The sequence below is a fragment of the Chlorocebus sabaeus genome, chromosome 7 (genome assembly GCF_047675955.1).
Source record: "Chlorocebus sabaeus isolate Y175 chromosome 7, mChlSab1.0.hap1, whole genome shotgun sequence".
In the NCBI taxonomy this organism is placed as follows: Eukaryota; Metazoa; Chordata; class Mammalia; order Primates; family Cercopithecidae; genus Chlorocebus; species Chlorocebus sabaeus.
The window spans coordinates 39309848-39334064 of NC_132910.1; the positions used below are offsets into that span (position 1 = coordinate 39309848).

A 24217-nucleotide genomic window follows, 5' to 3' on the forward strand; every position below is an offset into this window, starting at 1 on the left:
TAATTCAGACACATTGCTAATGAACATGAGACACAGATTAGGGTACCAGCCCGGAGGGAGATAAGCTTTCCCCACAGTGCAATCTGTTGCCCTGACAGACTTAGAGTGTGTTACGGGCTGCTGCATCAACTTAATGTCATTTTGAATTATGCAAATAATTAAACAATCTCTTTCTAAAGACAAGAGGAAGAAGAGCTAATGATACAGCAAATAAATGTGTCTATAAAATATATTTCTATCAACTGACTTTACTGTTTTAATGATATTGAATAATTTTCATTTTCACATTGGAATAACTAGACATATGAAAGCTCCTAGATTAAAATGTCCACACTCAGAAATAAGTAAATTATACATGGTCTATACACACACATACACAAAAAGAAATGAACTGCCAAGGGGAAGGGTGTTTATATATTCCTATGTGTTTTATCTCTTCTTACGGCCGCAGTTTATAACTGGCAATGCTTTGTGGTAAGATATTGTTGTCTTTTCACAGAGATTCTCAAAGATGCGAGTTTTCTGTGTGGGACTACTCTTTTTGAGTGTGACCTGGGCAGCACCAGTAAGCATTTACAAATTCAATTATGTTTCAGATAATCTCTTGCTCTCTTCATTTGTTTTTCTTTCAAGCAATGTCTATTTAAATTAGTAGCATCTACCTAATTCACTTATTTTAAAAAGTACCAAGCAAACAGAAAGCATCCAGCACTTAACACACTTAACCAAGGAGGTTCTCAATAAACGTGTGCTGAACTATGAGATCTCACAACGTTGCCTTTTAAGGAACACCAAAACCAGATTTTCTGAGAAAACCAGGAGGCAGCCACAGCATTTCAAATCAGCTGATACTAATGAGTGATACTCAAAGACTCAAACTATAACATGGCAAAATAACCTTTTAATATTTTCCTGAAAACTTAAAGAATTTGACATGAATGTTTTAAAGCTAACCAACTAGATTTAGCAGATAGATAAAAATGCAAAGAGACAAGAACTCTTCTGTATTTCTTGCAACACCCCAATACTGTGGGATCCTAGTCGTGATTTTTCTCTTCATCAGTGAGGCTACAGATGGGATGTAGTACCCCCAAGCTTAGCCCAAATCAAGCTCCTACTTCCCTGTGTGTCTTTTCTTCCCTCTGACTCACCCAGTTGAATATTCAGGATGTGACCAAATTATCTTGTGAAAATGCTGAATGTTAGTTATTTTCTGCAATGCAGACACAGTGCTAATTAGATAATGTCTGAGCAGCATTCTAACTTATCAGAACAACCTTTTTGGTTGGAGAACCATGGAAACAAATTGTCATCCCATTGCCAGTCATACTTATATATAGGTCCTGAGTGAGTGGGTGACTAGTAGGGTAACCAGGCTGATGAGGATGACCAGGCAGCCGAGGGCCACATGGAAGGCAGTGAAAGTTGGGGAAATGTGTTCCCTTCTCCACACACTCTGTGCAACAAGGGTATGCAGTACAGTCCTGTGGGGCCTGTACTGCTCACAACACGCATTTGCGAGGCCCCATGCGCAGACCTCACTCAATCAAGGCCTAGAGGCTCAGGGGTCTCTCCCACCTCTCACGGTGGAAGAATGAGTCTTGCTGTCCCAGCTCAAGTCAGCCAGCTGAAGACTTTATTTTGAGCAACGTATTCCAAGAAAGAGCTGGAGTGGGGCTTCCTCATCATTTTCCAGTAAATGTGCTATGTCAACATCGATTCAGTGACCACTGATCAGAAGAGGATGCCAGCTTGCCTCCCCAGAGGCAGACAGTGCCACCTCCGTTACAGGGCCACATTCAAGCCCAAGACATCTGCCTGAGGGTATAGTGGGGAGAAGGGAGGGATGCATATTTCAAATGAAAGCAGCTCAGCAAGGATGCAGAGACAACATTTGTAACTGTGAACCATTAAATATGATGTTTTCTTCCAGGTATAAAGATGCCATTTTAGTAATTATCTAAATTTTTAAATGATAGATTGGTGGCTTAAGAAACTAGTATATACTCAGTCACTCACATACGTCTTGGAATTACAAGCCAAATTCTAAAAGATTTTTAAAAGGAAGAAAATGAATGTTTATTAGGCTATGCAATTCAGTTAATATTCATCAACATGCAGTTAGACTAGAAAGACTTTGTTGTAAGTCACAATAAATCAAAACTGTACTGAGATACTCTATATTGTCAAGTATGTTTCTAACCCATATGTGTGTGTGTGTTCTGTAAGAAGATCCCTGATACCCCATACTATGATTTCTTTCTTTTGCTTAGTATCTGCCCATCTCATTTTTATGCTTTCTTCTTCCTATAGTCCAATTTCCAGAACTGTTTGCACTGTTTTTATATTTTTGAAGAGTGATATAATGGTCCAAATTTATATTCACATGATTATATAAGAAACAACATAAGAAATGCAATAAAGGATAAAAGTATAAAATATGCCTTGAAGATAATTAATATAAAGTTTAGGAACATTTCCTCTTATTACTAAATGCTTTTTCATATTTAGTCATTTAAAAATGTATTATTTTAACCCTGGGACTTTGAGGCAGAAGATTTAAATCAAAATATCTTCTCTACTTCTACTGCAACTACCAGTTGTATGAGTGTAGACAATTCTGTTTCTTCCACTGCTTATCTTATAAAGGTTACTTTGGGACTCAAATGAGATTATGTGTACAAAAGCAATTTACAAACTATAAAGTATCCTATAAATAGAAGGTGTTATTGATAAACTATTGTTATTTTCTAGAATGGAATAGAATATTAGCCTGCTATGCCTTGGAGTCCAGTCATGGAGGTGCTTTCTAAACTTCTGAGTTTTATATTTTGAAGATGATTTTATCCGCCAGAGTCCAGTCCGGAAAACAAAATCTACTACAGAGAGCTCAGTAGAGGGACTTCTTAAGGGAAACTAGCTATAAAGTATAAGGAAGAACAGAAAGGCCAACCAGGGGTGGTGAGACCACCCAAGGATCAAAGTTACCACCACCCTTAGGGCTGGAGGGGGAAAAAAAAGGTGCTGCTCCTAGGCCCCTGGGTAGGGGAACTAGGGCCACAAAGGAGATGTACCCAATTCTAGAGATGCAGCCCCAAAAAGAAAGAGCAAAGAAGGACATACCCTGACTTCTCTCTCCTTCTACCCCCCAGTCTCATGCCAGGCCTCCTTCACCCAAACCCAGTCTGAACACAGAGGACAAATGAGTTTGGGAAATGAAGGCATCAGTTCAGATTGAGCTGGAGATTTAAAAGAGCTTAGAGCAAGCCTAGACATTCCCAATATCTTAGTGCAAGGAACAACCTGTCTGTATTAAACAAAATATAGAAACTTACAGCTTCTTCAGGAAGAACACTTTCCAGGTAAACATGACGGCTGGCCTAGATGGCCCTCTTTCTGTTTATCTCTTTATTCAATCTTTCCCTTAAGGGGTTCTCTCTTTTGTATGATTGATCCACCGTGATGCCTGCTTCCACCGTAGCACACCCATTCAAATACCACCCAGTCCGCCCATTGGTTCCCGGTGCCACATCTGAGATAGGCTAGGACTTTCTAAAAGAAAGAGGTAAATGAAAAATACTGAGAATTAAAGAATTGTTATATCTATTCCTTTCATAAAAGACTTCCTCCCAGATTTATGGTCCCTGTTCTGCATGCTTTCCTGTGGTATACAAACTTTAGCCCAAAGGCCTGGGACAAACTGCCGGGGTCTATTCTTTCTTCCTTTCTGCCCTTTCTGCGCTTCAATAGCTACCCTTCACCCTATGCTACCCTCAAGAAATTTTGACACTTTATGTCAAACCAAGAAAAAGAATTTGTCCTAATCTGCTGGCCACCTCCATTTTTCCTTCTCAGAATGAAACATCTGGCAGCAATAAGGTTTTATTCTTAGGTGTGATCCTACCCCTCATGTGAACAGCTATGGTTTCACTCTCCCTGGGCCATCAACAGCCTCATACCTTAATTTAATATCACAATTACTCAACTTATATAATTAATGCACACATGTAATTTAAATCATCAAACTCTGATTTTAGTTCACTTATATTTAACAACTCCCAGGTTGCCAGAGAAAACTTCTTTTTCAGTGGATTCCGATGGCAGCCAAGCTCCTTCATCTGGGGTGCCATCCCTCCCTTCTCCCCCAGCACACCCACTTAGCGGTTGTCTGAGCTTGAATCCAGTTCTGTAGTGGAGAAGGCATTGTCTCCCTCTGGGGGCAGAAAGTTGGCACTGTCTTTTGTAATACTGAAACAAATATTAACGAGATGAATGTGTCAATCTTCTTTTGGTTAGAATGATTTTCCACATTGAATAATATAACCCAGTGAGAGAAAAATAAATGAAACATTTGTTTAATGAAGTTAATGAAATAGAATGTTCTAGTGGGTGAAGTTTTGTTTCTTGTTTCCTTTCAGACATTTCAACCACAGACTGAGAAAACTAAGCAAAGTTGTGTGGAAGAGCAGAGGGTAAACAGAATTCATCTTCTCAAATAACTCTATTTCAGCTCTGTAAAGAAAAAGTCAGTGAGAGAAAAATGTAACTGTCAAAATAGTCTTGGGTACTTTGAATGGAAGTGCAAAATTATACAACATAATATTGGCACTTTCTAGTCAATCAGGTATTATAATTCACACACCATGTGTGACAGAAAGAGGAAAATATTGTGAATAGGGATTTATTTCTCTCCAATGTGATTTCTTCCTTCAAATGAAATAATGCTTTGCCAGACAACCTTCTCAGGGCTAAGTGAGTAAGAATTTGGGAACATTGCTACTAGCAAACAATATTTTCCCACACATGCACCTGACAAACACTTGGCTCTCAGAATGATAAATAAGGGAGTAAAGGGGAAGGTAGCTATCAGGTTTTAATGAGGAATTCTATGTCCATGGAGTCAGTTTTCCACATGCAAACAGTTAAATGAATCCTCCCCGCTTTGCATGCCACCAAATTGCAGCTTACTTCTGCCTATCACAGAAAATTATGTTCTAAGAACTAACAATCTTCTGTACTTTATCTCAGCTGAAAATTACAAAGGCCAACATTGCCAGCTTAAGAGCCTGAATGTTCATGCTGTGAGTTTTGCCAATTAGACATCAGACATGAATATTGTAAATCCTGCCTTTCTCCCGGTCCTCTCGCCCCCTCCCACCTGAAAATATTTCCACATGCTCCATTTCCATAGAAATTTGGTAATAAAATCCATCCACCCTAGGACAGAAAGCAGTTGACAGGCCCTTAGGGAAAACAGATTTAGAGTTGTGTAGAAAAGAGAGAAGGAACAAGTTGCTGTCTTCGGGAGCTGGCTGACACGCACCCTCCTGTGGTTATAAGAAGTACTACCATTTGTCAGAGGCAGAATTCAGCTTCACCCAAGTTTTAAAGTTTCTCATAGGATTAAAAAGAAAGCTCAAAAATTTCTTTGTAAGAGATAAAATGTGCCTTAATATAATGTTGTGTTTTTGTAGATAACATACAAGGGTCACCATGAGAAACATGGACATTATGTTTTTAAGTGTGTTTACATGTCACCTGGGAAGAAAAATCAAACTGATGTAAAGGTAAGCTGAATCTCTGAATGACCATTCTTAGCAAGACTAAACTCTGGACTAGCCCTAGAGGAAAATGTAAGGGAGGCGAAGTTTACTTTTGCTTGCTCTGGGGTTTCTGTCTTATGGCTGGCACTTTTTATCCCTTCCCTCACTCCCCGGGCTCCTCAAGCCTCTCTACTACAAAACTCTGGGTCCCAGAATCTTCCTGATCCCCAACCCATGCCTCGGCCCACATCTCGCTCTGCTTCAGGACCTGCGGCTGCAGGTGTGATATTCATGGACCCCAGGTGCCCATGGGCTGCTGTGTTATTGCTTCTTAAGTAACATTTGGTGTTTTATAAGGAAGTTTTCTTGACATATTCTACCATAGGCTCTGACGGTGGGGATCTCAGCAGGGAACGGCTAAGAGAAGAAACCATTTTGGCCTAATGAGTGACACATTTTACTGTCTCTTAAATTCATTCTATGGATAACTCCATCTGTGTTGGGTTGCTCAGAAGTAAAAGAATGAGGCCCTTGTCACTGCAATGACAATAATTCTTTTCACTCAGTCCCTTCTTGTAGATTCATTGGCCAAAGGGCTGGAAATAGCTTGAAATACCATCAGAAAAAGGGCTATTGACTTTTTCCAAATCTGGTTTTATTCCCCATGGAAGCAACAGTTTGTTTCCCTTCAGAATGTTATTTTCTTCTGCCATCAATATCCTTTAGATGACATCTCTAAGACTACATCTAATTGTAAATAAGTTAAAACATATCCATTTGACAAATACATGTGGAGTTCTTAACTAGTGTGTAAGATACTATGTGAGATAAAACGATTGAGAAACAAATTCTTTCTCTCCAGGATCTTAGAGTTAGAAAAGAAACAAAAGGCGCTTACAGAAATTATTGTGAAACAAGACAGAATGTGGGAGGTGCTATGTGAGTAGTATCCAGAAGAGAAAAAAAGATCATGCTTTAGGGGCTTGGAGTAGAAAAAAATTAGTTCCTAGCCTCTAGTGTTCATAATAGAAACAATTGCACTGGGCCATGGAGGATGAGTAGGATTTGAGCAAACAGAAGTGAGTGGGTGAGGCCATTCTCCATGAAAAACTCATAGGAATCAAAGCATGGAGACCGAAAAGCAGAGCATAGAGAAGCAGTCAGCCAACTGGTACACGGACTACCGAACAGTCAGAAATCATTTAACACAAGCAAATGTAAGAAAAGTTTCTTTCTATTTTTGATATTTTCTTCAATGCAAAAATAGCCATCATAGACTACAGGTTAAAAGTTGTTTCATGTTTTCATTTAGTCTTCTAATATAGAAGACTACTCAGTCTTCTAATAAAATGCACACAATTCATTAGTGTATATGTTACTTTTTTTAAAAGCAGAAAAGCACCAAAAATAAAACATAACTTCCCACTTCAGACAAGAGAGAGAAAAAATTAGGAAGAAATTACTATAACCTACTGATTTTAGATTTAGTGTTTAACTCAAAAGGTTATATTAGTAATGAGTAAATAACAATGAACTTGATTGCAAAGGAAAACATAAATGTCCAAGTAAAACTTTCTGAGACTCAATTACTCAAGTCAAATATTTAAAATACTTTTTGTTTAGTGATATATTACAAAGTTTATTTCTATTTTTTTCCCATGGCAAAATCTTATTTCAGAATATACCCACCAATATTAAAAAAATTAATGAACAATAATGCCATAACTTTTACAAATAAGTAATTTCAAATTATATTTTTACAAATATTACACATTGGCACTTTTGCAGACCACATATTAGCCAGCTTCTTAAAAGTATAAGGCACTTCTAAAAGCCATTTTTATTTTGAGATTCAAACGTGAGCTGATTCAACAATTTCCCCACTACTTCCAACAGTTAATAAGATACATGTATAAAAGCAGACAGTCCTCCAAGCAGAACAGTACCTCTGTACAAAAGAACTGTACTCTGTACAAAAAGAGAGAGAGAGTCCAATCAAAATCTATTTCAGATAACATCCCATCAATGGCTACAAGCTTGCAGAACACACAGCCTGAGGGTGACAATTGGCCAATACAGGAGCAGGGCATCCAGAGTTTGTCCATCCTCATCTGCCTCTAAAACCAATATTAGAGAAGTCTAGAGACTGGGAGAACCTCTGTGCATCCAGTAATCACATGACTATCATTAATATTATCTAGGAAAGAAACTATCATTCATTAAAGGGCTATGCCCAGTTCTGTATGCTTTACATGCATTATTTAATAAAAATCATTTAATTCTTCCCAAAATATTGAAAGGTAGATATCATTTTTATTTTACAGCTAAAAAAAGCTAAGGCTCAGAGAAGTGAAATAATGCTCCCAAGATCACACAGCCCATAAATGGCAGTGAGGCAACTGATTCTAATGCATGTGCTCTTTCCATAGCACAGCTACTTTCATGAGCACTGGACTGAGGGATTAAGAAAGACTATTTGGCAATTCCTGCCTGCTATTTCACTCAACACATTCCCTATGATCCTGCGTGATCTTGGCTCACTGCAAGCTCTGCCTCCCGGGTTCACACCATTCTCCTGCCTCAGCCTCCTGCGTAGCTGGGACTACTGGCACCCGCTACCATGCTTGGCTAATTTTTTGTATTTTTTTTAGTAGAGACGGGGTATCACCGTGTTGGCCAGGATGGTCTCGATCTTCTGACCTCATGATCCACCAACCTCAGCCTCCCAAAGTGCTGAGATTACAGGCGTGAGCCACCACCCCAGCCTGCATTTGGTTTTTCTATCTTCTTTGCTACCTTCCCTACACACTTGACCAAATACTGTGAGCTTCTGGCTGCATGCTCTTTTTCTCTCCATCAGGGAGCTCTCGTGTATTCTGACATCTTTAATGAACACATCTAAGATGTCCACATGCTTGACAAGAGCCAACAAATTGAAGTGGTGGTCAAAAAGACAGCACAAAATTAAGCTCTTATTAGTAAAAATAGGGCTGTGGTCAAGGCAAGGAAGCGGATGAATTCCCCATGCTTGGGGCTGATCAGGTCCCATCAGAGTCAAGGTCTGATTTGGGACCGCACAAACAAAAGGGAATTCATCATCAGGTGATGGGTCTGAATGGAGTCACCTAACACAAGAGGACTGTAGTGTCAACCTGGAGAAGAGAAAGCCGCCAGTGAGTTCGAAGGAAAACTAAACTTTTTCAAATGTTGGCAGGGTTTCATAGGAAAGAGGAAATAAACTTATTAGGTGTTGCATCAGGAAAAATGGATACTAGTTTCAAGTTAAAAATTTATTGAAAAAATTACAACTATATATAAGTGAAACAATAGAATCTGAAAAGTAATAAACAATTAGCCTGTAAGATGTTCAAGGAAAGAAGAGTTGACCATAGGCTATGAAAACTGGGAAGGACTTGTACTGGGACCCCCAAGAACCTGTGATACCCAATTCTCTATCTCTAACTGTATATTGCTTTTTGAGCTCAGGTTCTATATTCCCTTAACATCAATATGTCTAACATTAAAGTCCTTGTCTTTTTCACCCTGTCTTCATTTTTACATGTTAACATTCCAGTCCGTTTTAGTTATTAAGGCTTTTTCTGCTTGGGCACCAGAAGAAGGGTTTTTTTTCTTTGTAATGTTTTTCTTTGGTATAATCCTAATCCAAGTGATTACATCTCATTACTGGATACTGCAAAAGCTTCCTACATGTTCTTTCATACCACTGTTCCTCCTAAATCCTTAATTTGTATTTTGTTAATCTCCTATGAACTTTCACTAGCTCTTCACACTCTACAAAATAAAACCAAATTCTTCACCCTGGCATTCCATCTTCTACAAGACTCCGGCACTCTGTTTGTCTGTGCAGATCTAATTGGTTACGATGTCTCGGCCTCACAGACCTGCCCCCACCCTCCATACCCCTCAGGATCACTGCCTTTGCCAATGAATATCACCAGATATTGCTTAGAACATGTAGCACCCAGCCTAATTTTTTCCATGTTCCACTCTCTCAATAAATATCTCTTATGTTGATTTCATATTACTCATCAATTCAAAGGCCTATGTAGGGATGTTGCATATTCCAGTTCATCCTACAATTTGGAGGTGAAAAGAAAAAATGACATTTAGTCTGTCTATAATCGTTCTGTTGCTCAAGAGCTCCTCATGGAGGAACAAGGGAATGTGCAGAAATTAAATTCAGTCTGTTTAAACTTAAGGTTATCTAATAATTAAAATAGTTTATTTAAATAAATCAATCTCTTTAGTTAAAAATGCTCAGATCCTCACTCCCCCTCCTTCTCCCTCTAAGATGGCATCCAGGTGTGTGGCTTACACCATCCACTACATACCGCGCACCAAATGGACAAACTTGGCTTACACCATAGTGAAGAGGAAGACTTGGAATCTTCAGATATGCATGGGATAATGTTGCCTAACCACTTGAATGCGTCTTGCCCTGCTTCATTCTAAAATGAAGTTGTTGGCTACCATAGCTTAGGATTCAATCAGTATAGCCTTGACTGGGGCCCAGTGGTGACTCAGTCTCTCTTAGCTCCCATGGGGAATTTAGACTTCTCTCTGTTTGAGTATGACTCACATTTGTCCCTAGTATGTACTCCATCTACGCTGCTCCTTTTAGACCCACTTCACTTCCTCTATGGCAACACTCTCTGGAAATCTCCAGACCAGATGCTCAGACACTTCTATATTTAGCCTATGCTGCAGAGAAATAGCGAGCGGCATAGGGTACAGTCAATCTCAGCTCTTTCTTCCTGACCGCATTGTTCTGCCAAGCTTACTGAAAGTTGACTGCACCTAAGGGTGATAAAACCCAGGATATGGAGCAGTATCTTCACAGATCCTGCCCCTTCCCCCACCAAAAAAAAAGAATGAATTGAAATATAGATATAAATACTTTATTCTCCTTCTCCGCTTTCTCTTTTTCATCCCATTATTCTCCCAGGGACTTTTCTTTTAAATGTCAGAAGATTCTTCTATTTGCAGATTTTCTGTTTAAAAAGAAGCAAGAAAGAAAGGAAAGAAAAAGAAAATACTCTTTCTTTTAGGCAGATGAATACTTCTGATGATCAGATTGAAGGAAAGAAAAGAGAGAGAGAGAGAACTAATTTTAATATACGAAATCCATTTTACTTGCAACGACTCACTATTCCCACTCTGTAGGCTTAATCATATTATGTCTCAATTGTGTCCTGCTTCCAAACAATTGAATATGCCACTTATTCTTAAAATATTCTCACAATTTCTCTTCTGCATATTTGAATATTACCCATTTTTCAAGCCTAGTTCATTTTTCTTTCTCCATGAAACCTGATTTGACCATTCTAGAATGACCTCTACCAGTAAACCTCTATTGAGTTAATAGATCCTTTTTATTAAATATCTGGTGGATGGTTTTTATATTGCCTAAGAATTATTATATTTTTAAAATTTTACATGAAATAATCACTTCGTATTGAAAATTGTATTTTAACAGGAAGAGAAAAACAAAGACAATATTGGTTTTCACCATTTGGGCAAGAGAAGAAATCAAGAGCTATCATCTAAAGAAAATATTGTCCAGGAAAGAAAGAAAGATTTGTCCCTTTCTGAAGCCAGTGAGAATAACGGAAGTAGTAAATCTCAAAATTATTTCACAAATAGACAGAGACTGAATAAAGAATATAGTATCAGTAACAAAGAGAATATTCACAATGGCCTGAGGATGTCAATTTATCCTAAGTCAACTGGGAATAAACGGTTTGAGGATGGAGATGATGCTATCAGCAAACTACATGACCAAGAAGAATATGGCGCAGCTCTCATCAGAAATAACATGCAACATATAATGGGGCCAGTGACTGCGATTAAACTCCTGGGGGAAGAAAACAAACAGAACAAACCTCAGAATGTTCTAAACAAAATTCCAGCAAGTATGAACTATGCTAAAGCACACTCGAAGGATAAAAAGAAGCCTCAAAGAGATTCCCAAGTCCAAAAAGTTCCGGTAAAAAGCAAAAGCACCCATCGTACTCAACACAACATTGACTACCCAAAACATCTCTCAAAAGTCAAAAAAATCCCCAGTGATTTTGAAGGCAGCGGTTACACAGACCTTCAAGAGAGAGGGGACAATGATATGTCTCCTTTCAGTGGGGACGGCCAACCTTTTAAGGACATTCCTGGTAAAGGAGAAGCTACTGGTCCTGATCTAGAAGGCAAAGATATTCAAACAGAGTTTGCAGGCCCAAGTGAAGTTGAGAGTACTAATCTTGACACAAAAGAGCCAGGTTATAATGAGATCCCAGAAAGAGAAGAAAATGGCGGAAATACCATTAGAACTGGGGATGAAACTGTGAAAGAGGCAGATGCTGTTGATGTCAGTCTTGTAGAGGGCAACAACAATATCATGGGTAGTACCAATTTTAAGGAACTCCCTGGAAGAGAAGGAAACAGAGTGGATGTTGGCGGCCAAAATGCTCACCAAGGGAAGGTTGAGTTTCATTACCCTCCTGCACCCTCAAAAGAGAAAAGAAAAGAAGGCAGTAGTGATGCAACTGAAAGTACCAATTATAATGAAATTCCTAAAAACAGCAAAGGCAGTGCCAGAAAGCATGTAGATGACTCTAATAGGAACCAAGCAACCTTACATGAAAAACAAAGATTTCCTAGTAAGGGCAAAAGTCAGGGCCTGCCCATTCCTTCTCGTGGTCTTGATAATGAAATCAAAACCGAAATGGATTCCCTTAATGGCCCCAGTAATGAGAATATAACACACAGCAGAAAATATCATTATGTACCCCATAGACAAAATAATCCTACACGGAATAAGGGTATGCCACATGGGAAAGGCTCCTGGGGTAGACAACCGTATTCCAACAGGAAGTTTAGTTCCCGTAGAAGGGACGACAGTAGTGAGTCATCTGACAGTGGCAGTTCAAGTGAGAGCGATGGTGACTAGTCCACCAGGAGTTCCTAGCAGGGTGACAGTCTGAAGACCTCATCACCTGTGAGTTGATGTACAGGAGAGCCACCTGACAGCTGACCAGGTGAAGAGAGGACAGAGTGAAGAAATGAGTGAGCCAAGAATCCTGGTCTCCTTGGGGGAATTTTTGCTATCTTAACAGTCACAGTATAAAATTCTATTAAAGCTATAATGTTTTTAAGAAAAAAAAATCATTACAGATTTATGAAATAGGTAACATTTGAGTAGGTGTCATTTAAAAATAGCTTGTGAATGTCACAAATGCTTTCTATGTTGTTTGCTCTGTAGACATGAAAATAAACAATATCTCTCGATGATAATTTGTATTAAGTGATCCATAAGAAACTCTGTTGTCTGTGGTGCTTCATTTCAGAGGCAACAAGCTCAGCTCTGCCTCCAGCACAGGGAGTGCCTATGAAATTGATCTGCTGGGGAAATGTCAACTGTGTTCCTCCACCCTCTCTGCTTGAGCCAGCCTTTCCTTTCCCCTCTGACCTCCATTTGTGCTGATACAGAGATCCTACTTCATATCTTCTTCCACTCTTTCCTCTGTTGCACATGTTGCACATATTCTGCAGCAAATATTAGCTCCTGAAACAAATCTCCACGTTTTCATTTTTCTCAGTTCTACCTCCTTCCAGACAAAGAGGACTATAGGGTAGAGGGAGGGCAAGAGGGAGAATTTGAGGAGAAACACAAATGCAAAGCCAAAACAAAAACTTAGTTTGAGAAATATCATTCACTGGCTGATCCCAAATCATTTCCAGGCTATTTCTTTCTCTTGTCTTTCAGTGTAGAGGTTTTTCCAGCTATTAATGGCTTTGTGACACTGTTCTGGAAACTAGACGTAAGTCTCCTTGGTTAGGGAATGGGGAAGAGCTCTGGAAAGCTCTTGTGCTTATATAAATAAGAAGAATTTATATAGCTGGTATACCACCCTTTCTCCTTTCTTGCCCTTTTCTTGGCTTGACATGAACCTGATGCCTGGAGGAGCAGTCATGTTGTGGCCATGAAGGAAAGGACAAAATAATCCTAGAGGAGCTACTGGACCTGCTCCATCATCAGCTTCCTGCCTCCAGAATCTTTGTCGTGTGAGAAAAAGAATGCTCTTTTTAAGCGACTGTTTGGAATTTTTGTTGCTGCTGTTATTGGTAGCTGAATTGAATTTGTAATTGATATACCTCTCCATTTTTTACATTCCTCCAAATGAGGAAAGTCAAGAGAAGAAAAGAAAGAGGCAGAGAATAGAGAAAGAAAAGTGCACACATTTTCTCTTTAACATGTAAGTTCCCAAACAACAGAAATCATGACTGAGACATTCTGTACAGCACCTAAATTATTAAGTTGGATAATGTATGTAGCAAAAGTCAAGTCAATGTCAATATATTATGGCGCCTTCAAAAAATCTAAACTCCCACATTGGGTAGATAGAGAGTGCTTCATTTACTAAATGAAAGTGGCCATATAAGCTATTGAATAAATCAGACTCTCAACATACACAAATAATAATGGCTAACACGATTTGCATAGATACCATGAGCCATGCTCTGTGAAGTCCTTTCATCCATACAAATACTCTATAATATGGTTACCATTATTACCCCCATTCTATAAATGAAGAAAAAGACACAGATCTGTAAGTATTTGCTAGGATTTATACCCAAGGAGTCTGGTTTCAGAGTGTTTACTCTTAAACAATCACTAACATGACATTTATTGCAAAGATAAATGTACATAATATACACATACATATATGACTGTATGTATATATAGACATGTATGTATACACACGTGTACATAGATTGTGTGTATATTCATCCACGTAATATGAATATGTGTGAGTATATGTGTGTTTTCGTGAGTGCACACACACACACACAGAGAGAGAAACTTGAAAGAATGCAAAGTAGAACCTAAAAACAAGGAATATCTCCCCCCCCGGCCCCTCATTTGTTCCCTATCTTCTGGAAACAACAGATCAGAATCAAGGGAAAGACTTAACATATCACCCAATGCTACCATCAGAATTCCGGAGTAAACTATTCCTAGTTATTTGCTTTTTAAAAAGTAAAAGACAATTTGGGGGGAAAAAAAAAACTGGAGGCAATTAATGAAGTAAAAAAAAAAAACTCTATCAGAATTTAAATTGCAGATTAATAAATTGAAATCAACCTGCTTACTTATATTTCAGGTTTATATCAGAGTTTTACATGTAAATGGTCTGATCACATAAAAACACTTGGCATGGTAAAAGAAAAATATGAACTGATGGAGAAAAATTAATGCTTTCTTTGGGTAAATACAGATGGACCCTTCCAAAAGTCATCTGTCATAGCCTGCTATCTAGTGGAGAAACTGCATATTTCAATTCTCTGGTCCGATTTTGTTTCCTCTCTCCAAGCTTCAGTTTTCATGGATATTTCTTCAAAACACTGACAATGTTCATATTTTTTTTCACCCAGTTAACAGAAACTAGAAGTGTGTTGGAATCCATGATGCATTGCTATTTGATGCAGACGTGGAGGAATTAGTCCAAACACAAAAGGCCAGAGAGCCACAAGGACAGTCAGTAGTCAAGAGTGAGGCCCATGTCTTATCCAAAGCCATGTTTTAGCCATCAAGCTGCACTAACCTCAGTTAAAAAAAAAAAAAAAAAAAGATATCTGTTTCTGAAATTGGGCAAAAAATTTCAGCCTCACGTAGCTGCCTTATAAGGGACGATGGAAATTGACCTAGCCTGCCACCTTGTGATCAAAAAGAAAAGGTCGCTGTACCAGTCCTGCGAGCAGGGTCCAGTTCCGTCATTTATGTGCAGCCCTGGTACTCCATCCAACCTCACCTTCCTGGCCTTCTCTGCTTGTAAATATTTACTTTGATTTTATAATACTAATTAATCTGCTCTTGGCAAGTCTACCAGTCAGGGCAACATATCTGACCTTGTCTGAAATAACATTTAGCTCAGTTGAAAAATATTTATTTAACAACCATCTTTTACAAAATTCTTTGGAGATCAAAAGAAGAGATGCTCTTGGTCTTTATCAAAACTCTAAGTAAGTAGGGAGAAAGTCATATGAAAGATACAAGGCAGAATGTGTTAAATAATAGAAATATAAGTAAAGTGAGACAGGAGTTCTGAGAAGAAGATGAAAGTCTAGCTGAAGGGAAGAGCCAGGAGATAGTAAAATCTATTTTACTTAACGTATTACACATAGTGAGGCTGCAGACAATAAGTCTCACTGGTAAATAAGAGCTTCACAGTGGCGTCCTTAAGTGATCCCATGTGTAGTTTAGAGCTTAAGATAGGTCTCCCCAACCAGTGGATGGGGAAGGAGTGGTGAGCGAGGTAGGGGTCAGGGGAGGTGGAAGGAAGAAGACCAGCCAGGAGGAAGTCACTCAACAGGCTTTCGCTGTGGTCTAGAATAAACATCATGTTGTCTCCTCACTCTGTCTTTAAGGCCTGCCTGTAACTAAGTAGGAGCTCAAGACAGCATAATTTTCAAAGACATTATGATGCTTTTACAGAAGTCCACCTTTCAAAAACAACTTCGATATGAGAAGGTAAACTCTGCTAGTCAAGAGAATGATACTTACAGTCATAGGTGTTAAAACATGGTATTAGATGTCCCAAAGGAAAAGGAGAAGAAACAGATGAGTCTGGATGAATGTCAGGAAGAGGGGATTGGGGGGCTGAAAGAGAAGGGGGTAGATAAATGGTTAGAAAAAACTTAATGAGGAAGTCTGGAAAGAAAAGGGAACAAAACTCCAATACAGTCCTAAGTCCAGAAATCCAAATGAGAGTAACGTCAAAAACAATGAGTGGACTCACACAAAAGCTGCAAGAAAATCTACCTGAAGCGATGGTTTACACTTTCGAGAATAAGAACAAGTGGAGCTGTTTCATTAAACGAATAATACTTTATCAATTTGTGGGCATATGGTTTAGAAGTGACTTGCTGGATTTGAATTTTAAGTAGATTTTTACAATTGTTAGGTTAACAGATTAATAATAGAAGTCAAACAATCTTAAATAATTTTTACTTAAAACAGCATTAGGAAGATAGAAGTATTAGGTTAGTGCGAAAGTAATTGCCATTACTTTTAATGGCAAAACCAGTAATTACTTTTGCTCCAACATAATATCATGTGAAGAAAGAAAGTTGTCTTTTTAGCAAAGAGGTAATTCTGAGCAGACCGGCTGGGGCAGATCTTAGACACATTGCATAAATAAGTGAATGGAGTAATATTTGTGATATAAGGCCGTGAATGGGATCCAGGGATTTCCATTTTTAACAGGTCCCTCACATGATTTTAAGGCAAGCCAAAGTTTGAAATCACTAATATGGATGTCTTTCCCAGTGACCTTCAAATCAGGCACCTGGGCCTCCCACAAATCTATGGCTAGTCCAGACCTTCCCCTGTATTGACCTGCCATTGCAGGAATATTTCAGTTTATGATGAAAAATAGCTTGTCCTTGTGGATTATCTTATATCAACAAATAATAAAAATATCATTTAAAGTGAGTGTACAAGGCTGGGAGTGGTGGCACAAGCCTGTAATCCCAGCACTTTAGGAAGCCGAGGTGGGGCAGATCACCTGAGGTCAGAAGTTCGAGACCAGCCTGGGCAACATGGTAAAACCCCATCCCTATGAAAAACACAAAAATTAGTCGGGCCTAGTGGTGCAGGCCTATAATGCCAGCTACTTAGGAGGCTGAGGCACAAGAATTGCTTGAACCTGGGAGGTGGAGGCTGCAGTGAGCCCAGATCGTGCCACTGCACTCCAGCCTGAGCGACAGAGCGAGACTTTGTCTCAAATAAATAAATATTAATTAATTAACTAATTAAGTGAATGTACAAGATAGCATCTATAAACGGACCTTTACACAGGCTCTTGCAAAACAGAAACTATTCATAGGTGCGTATACGTGACTTCCCCAACTCGCTACTCTGTGGAAAAGAATCTGGTGATTGTAGAGCCGTAGTGTGCCATCGGTCATGTACAAACCGGTCATCCTGACAGGATATGATCACAACTGTTCAAAGTTTACGTGTCTCTGTAAAAGACAGAACAGGAAGTGTGACAAGGAAACAAAATAGGAACAGAAGGAGCAAAAGTTGAAAGTACAAGAGCACAAAAGTCACAATATGCTGATTTGAGACTGAGCTTACTGCCTCATGTTGCGCAAAGTGTGAGTTCTGGAGGAGCATTCCCTATTAATAGAATCTTTAGTTAGTAGAATTTTACAGCAATGATCCATAAATCTGTAGTGTTCTTCTACAAAATCTGCCTCTGTCCTGGTTCAGTGTTGGTGCTCTGTCTTCCACAGAGATCCGGGTTGATGAAAGGCCCTTCCAGGGAAGGGCCCCTCAGTTGCACCATCATGTTATTCATCAGGACCAGATGAATAAAGAAGGGACGTACAAGCGTGAAAGCCCCCCAACATCTGAGCCTACTGGTAGCCAACAGAAACAAGTCTCCAACCCCATCTTTCGGCTTCCACATTTCAGCTTACTCTGGTCTGTTCATCTAACACTTACTAAAAGCATGTGACAGTAAGCTTTCAATCAATTCACATATATTTCTCTCTCAAAATAATGTTTATAGTTTTCTGATTATGAAAGAAATGAAAAACCCATTATATAAAATTACCAAAAAAAATCAATAAAAAAATTACACTTTCATCACATTTTTTCCTGCCAGTTCTTTTTCTAACTGTATACTGACATATATTCTAAGAAAACATTATATTCTTAGTGTCCTTTTCTGCTATCTTAATTTGTTCTTTTATCACATTACCACATATTTTTAAATCATTTTAAAATTTTATTATATACATTTACCACAATTTGTTCAGTCTACTATTGAAGGATACTTAGCATTTTCCCAGTTTTTTTCTATTATAAACTCGTGTTTTTCAACTTTACTGAGGTATGATAGACAAATAAAAATTGTATATGATGCTTAACCATTCTTTTTAAATGGCTGCATAAAATTTACTGCTCGGATTTACTGTCCTTTTTTTAGCCACATCCCTATTGATAGGCATTTAAATGATTTTTAGCTAATCACTATTCAAACAGCGTTACAATAAACAGCACTGGTCATATATCTTTGTGTACAATGGTAGGGTAAATTTTTAGCATTACCAAGTCTATTTTAAATATGAGATACAAAGATGCAACACTAAGTTTCATATACCTGAAACCAGGTTCTTAGAGTAAGTAGGTGAATATTGCACTTTACATAAATTTGCCTCTTTGACACTTCCACCTGCAAACAATATGCCCCAGGGCAGTTAATTCCAAACACTGGTGACAGACTAGGTCCCGTGGAGTCATCTGAAGATCTTTATCATAAAGCACAACCCCTGAAGCTCCTTCTCCAAAGATTCAGATTCTTTGGTGGGTCCTAGTATTCTGCATTTTAGGAAACTTCCAGATGACACTAATACACAGCCAGGTTTGAGCAATACTGCCATAAGAACCCTTAAGGAGCTTTTAAAATGGAAAACCAGAAAATAGACACTAGGTGGCAACCTCGCTCACTTTTTGAAAAGCATTTGAAACAAAGCAAAGAGAGTTTTTAACTTTCATTCACAATTAAATTTGGAAATGTCTCCCTAAAGGAAGTTTTTTTTAAAAAAAAAAAAATGCAATCAGGTGCCTCTCTTTTATAATGCCTGTATCCTATTAATTTTAAACTCCATAATTAAAAAGAAGGGCTCTTTTGTTTGAATAATAACGGCCCCCTCTGGAAACTTAATCTAGTTTTTGTTTGCACACATCTCTCCTACAAAACTCTGAATTTCCTGTTTCCTTAGATAATAAAGTGGAATTTGTCGTAACTAAAAAGTCTCTTTTCTTTCTTACTAATGTCCGAATCTCATTAAAGCCAAGGCCAGCTGTGCTTAGTTTTGTGAGGCTAAACCCCCTGATATTAACACGTTGCCATTCTTTTTCTAACCGGCTCTATACGGGTGCAGAGATTCTTGGAAGAAACCTTAGAGATCATCTGGTCCAGAGCTCACCTAAAGCAGGTTCATTGTGTTTCATCCCTAATAGCTGGTCGTTCTGCCACTGTTTACATACTTACACTAACGGAGTTCATTACCTTACCTTACACTTTTGGTGCTAGACAGAATGATTCACTCATTTTCCACATGGCATGTTTCCTGTTTTCTTTTTCTTTTTTTTTTTTTTTTGAGACGGAGTCTCGCTCTGTCGTGCAGTGGCCGGATCTCAGCTCACTGCAAGCTCCGCCTCCCTGGTTCACGCCATTCTCCTGCCTCAGCCTCCCGAGTAGCTGGGACCACAGGCGCCCGCCACCTCGCCCGGCTAGTTTTTTGTATTTTTTAGTAGAGACGGGGTTTCACTGTGTTAGCCAGGATGGTCTCGATCTCCTGACCTTGTGATCCACCCGCCTCGGCCTCCCAAAGTGCTGGGATTACAGGCTTGAGCCACGGCGCCCGGCCATGTTTCCTGTTTTCCAGGCTTCTGCTGATCAAACTAAACATTTTTCAATGACCTTTCGTGTGCTCTTTCACCACACTTACCTCCAGTTGGTTGGGCACAATATTCCACATATTGTTTGACCATCTCAGCAGACCATGTAATAGTCCACCCTTTATTCTGGCCACTCAATCCTGTTAACATAGTCTAGGATTTTGTTAGACTCCTTAAGATCTACAAAATGCCTATGCCAGCACTTGGTCCAAAATACAGGCTGAGGTCATATCAGTTTCCCTTTCTCCTTATTTAATTTCTAATTATACAAGTATTAACTTCCTTCCGGTTTTTGTTTGCTCATGTGCTTACTCCATAAAAAACAAAATTAGACCAGCTCTTCTCTTTATACCATATTATAGCATTTATTTTCTGATCCAGCATGCATCATGCTCTATTTCATAATGCTATTTTATTGAAGTTTCTTCAATCTCGATTTTGTGATCCTAAATATTAACTATCACTCCCAGCTTTTGAGATGCGAATACTTCCTGGGTGTTCATTCAGCAGTTTGAAGAAATTCTGAACAGGGCAGAGGACAGGCTAGGACAGTGCCTGCAGCATATTGATGTTGGCCCCCTTGTAGCCTGATGCTGATCTATTAATCAATACTTTTTGGGTGCAGCTGTTCAGTTAATAATGACTATGGCTCTATTATTAACTAGCCTAGATATGCTCACAAAAGAATTTTGTCAAATGCTTTGTTAATATCAATATGCTGAGCTCTACAGCATTTTCTAAATCTACAAGACCAGCAATAAGATCAAAAATGCAATCAGGCCAGGCACAGTGACACACACTATAATCCCAGCACTTTGAGAGGCCGAGTTGGGCAGATCATTTGAGTCCAGAAGTTTGAGACCATCCTGGGCAACATGGTAAAACCCATTGTCTACAAAAAAATACAAAAATTAGCTGGGTGTGGTGGCATGCTCCTGTGGTCCCAGCTACTCAGGAGGCTGAGGCAAGAGAATCACTTGAAACCAGGAGGCAGAGGTTGCAGTGAGCCGAGATCATGTCACTGCTCTCCAGGCTGGATGACAGAGCAAGGCTCTGTCTCAAGAAAAAGAAAAAGAAAAAATGAAATCAGAATACTGACAATACAGAAAACTGTGATAATGTAGACTTTAAAAAAAACTAAAAGTGACTTTCACTCTTGGAAAGGTGAAATAGATTACAACCAAATTACAACTACAATCCCTGGACACATGTAAAACAGACCCAAGAAAACTCTGAAAGGTGGAGAGAATTCAAAAGATGGGCCAGGGAGCTTAAGACTCAAGGAATGACAAGGCATTACATTTCCCGGGCTTTTTTTGGTCTCATATATCCCAGACTTGGAGCTCAAGATGCTGGCAACCCAGAAACACCAAGTACAGACAAAAAAAGCCTACACACTCTAGCCAAAGGAACAGGAAAGGGGCAGCCCAGCAACGCTGAACACTTTTAGACAATAACCACTCTACTCCAGCCAAACACCACAGAGAAAACTGTGGCCCCAACCCCACCCACACAAGCCAAGGCTGAGTGGGGATCCCAGACTTCCAACCTGGAGACGCCGCCATGAGGTGCCTCAGCCCCGTCACCACCACCACCACCACCACCACCTCCGGAGTGGTATCACAGAAGACTGAGGAGAGAGCTGGTACTCTCATTCCAGCCAGCCTATTACAAGCAGTTCCTGTGGTATCGATGGAGACCATGAGGACAGCCTGGACTCCACTCCCACCCGGCACCTTCCTGCTGAGGTGGGGGCACAGGAGGTCTAGTGGAGAGTCAAGATTTTTACCACTGCTCAGCGGTAACAATGCCACCTACCTACGGTGCCAGTGGAGACCATGTGGGGAGCCAGAACTTCCACCCTTTCCTGTAGTAATGAGGAGCCCCCAACACACATGCACGCACACATACAGGGATGTCAAGGGAGGCCAAGTGGGAAAGCTGGGCTTCTATCTCCACCCTTCTGAAGTGGTGTCATAGGAAGCAAAAATAGAAGTTAAATAATACCCAGAGTCTTATAATGTGAAAGTACCCAGGATCCAAATGAAAATCACTCATCATTCAAAGAAACAGGAAGATCTCAAACTGAATGAACAAAGGCAATCAATAGATGCCAACACTGAGTCAGCAGAGATGTTAGAATATCCTAACAAATTATTGTGAAGCTGCCATCACAGAAATGCTTCAATGCAAAATTTATAAATGCACTTCAAACAAATGAAAAAGTAGAAAGTTTCAGCAAAGAAAGAGAGGATCTAAAGAAGAACCAGATGGAATGTTAGACATGAAAAAGACAATAATGGAAATTTTGAAAAACTCAGTGGATGGGCTTATTAAAAGAATGGAGGGAACAGAGGAAAAAATCAGTGAACTAGAAGATAGAACAATTTTTCAACCTGAACACAGAGAAAAAATAGCCTGTAAAAACAAACAATAAAACAAAAACACAAGAGCAGAGTCTCAGGGACCTATGGATCTAACACTTGCGTCATTGGAGTTCTAGAAGGAGAGGAAAAAAAGGGCAGGGCTGAAAAAGCACTCGGAGAAATAACGGCTGAAAGCTTTCCAAATTGGCAAAAGACAAAAACCTACAGATTTAAACAGGTGGGTGAACTGCAGACAGGATAAACCTACAGAAACCCACAGCAAGCTAGAAAGATCATGCAGGTTTCCCCTTTCTGAATGAATAGAGTGAGAGAATCTGATGCATCCATTAGCCGAATTCCTCTAGAGTAAGGTCATCTGATCTCTCAAATAATGAAGGATTCTATTTCCTGACCCAATCAGAAGGTCAGCCGAACCTGTCATCAGAATGCTATTACATTTGCCTAAGAGTGAACCTTTCATACAGGGTGCTAGTTGGAAAGCCTAAGAGGTCAGAGTGGAGACTTTATTGTGCCTGAAGGAACAGGCTCTTGGCTGTTTTTGTCTGTTTGCTAATAAATGCTTGAACATGTGGTAGCATTGTGTCTGAGACTTGTTTTCACTGTTAGATACCACCACGGGAGCAAAGACATGGGAAAATAATTCCACAGTTCCTGGCCACTCCTAACTATTGGACGTGCCAGTGCTTATCAGAACAACCTGATAATTGTGAATAGTTTAATTGACTTAGGTCATTGACAACAATGTAGTACCAAGAATCTCTGTTAAAACAAGCATGCTAAAGAATTAAAACACATTTTATAGGTTACATATTTGGAATACACTAAGCCAGACTTCTTTATTTATGATAAGTTATTACTTTTAGGAAAGGTCGAATCATGTGATTTAGATGGGGCGAAATAATACATCAAATCCTACTGGTGTAGGACTTTATTCTTAAATATTTGGGTAGAAATTAGGGTAGTGGACACTTGTGTAGAGGCTCCTCTAAGGACTTACAATAAATACAATAAATGGGAGAAACTAAAAGGAAAATTGGAAAACATGAAAACCAAGTATGAACTATCTGGGAAATATATTCATAAATATCATTAAACCACCCTAAAACTTAGGGGCTTGAAACAAAAAACACTTTATTTAGCTTGTAGGTCTTTGGCTTGGTTAGGAGGTTCTTCCAGACTGGACTGTTAGCTGATCTCACCTGGGCTCTCTCATGTATCTGTGCTCAGCTGGCTGGTCACATATAGCCTCCCTCCCTCATTCACATGCTTGGTGTTCAGCAAGCTGTTGCCTCAGCTCTCCTGCTCATGGCCTTCATCCTCCAGCAGGCTAGCTCAGGCTCAGTCTCATGACAGTCTCATATATAAGCACTTTCCAATGCCTTGCTTGGCTCATGGTTGCTAATGAACCACTGGCAACAACAAATCACAAAGATAAGCCCTGAGATATACAACTGCTTAAGCAACAACGACCTAACCAACTAAGGCTGTGGTGAGAGGAGGGGAAACATTGCAGCCATTTTTTTCTCGCCCTTAAAAGAGTGTGCCAGCCATGCAAATTATACCAATTTATGTCTATCTTTGTCTACACTCCTACTGAATAATTTTCTTGCAATGGATAAATGAGCCTTCCATTAAACTTTAGTCTGATCCTGCATATAAATATAATTTGCTTTATGATTTAGATTTGAATGAGTTCAAAAAAAGTATAACAGTATGAGTTTCATTCATTTACTCAACAAATGTTTGTTGAGAGTCAACACAGTACTAGGCATTGAGGACAGTGCAATGAACAAAATAAA

General features: G+C 39.3%; 1 protein-coding gene across 2 annotated transcripts; it reads left to right on the plus strand.

The window, feature by feature from the left end:
- Positions 1-379: 379 nt before the first annotated feature.
- Positions 380-12787, plus strand: MEPE (matrix extracellular phosphoglycoprotein). Of its 2 annotated transcripts, XM_007999200.3 has the most exons (4): positions 380-565; positions 4419-4472; positions 5475-5567; positions 11041-12787. In XM_007999200.3, exons 1-4 carry the CDS (start codon positions 512-514, stop codon positions 12502-12504), a joined length of 1665 nt encoding a protein of 554 aa, XP_007997391.3. In that variant the 5' UTR covers positions 380-511; the 3' UTR covers positions 12505-12787. The 2 variants fall into 2 exon arrangements, with proteins under 2 accessions (XP_007997391.3, XP_072873922.1); XM_073017821.1 differs by lacking the exon at positions 5475-5567.
- Positions 12788-24217: the final 11430 nt, after the last annotated feature.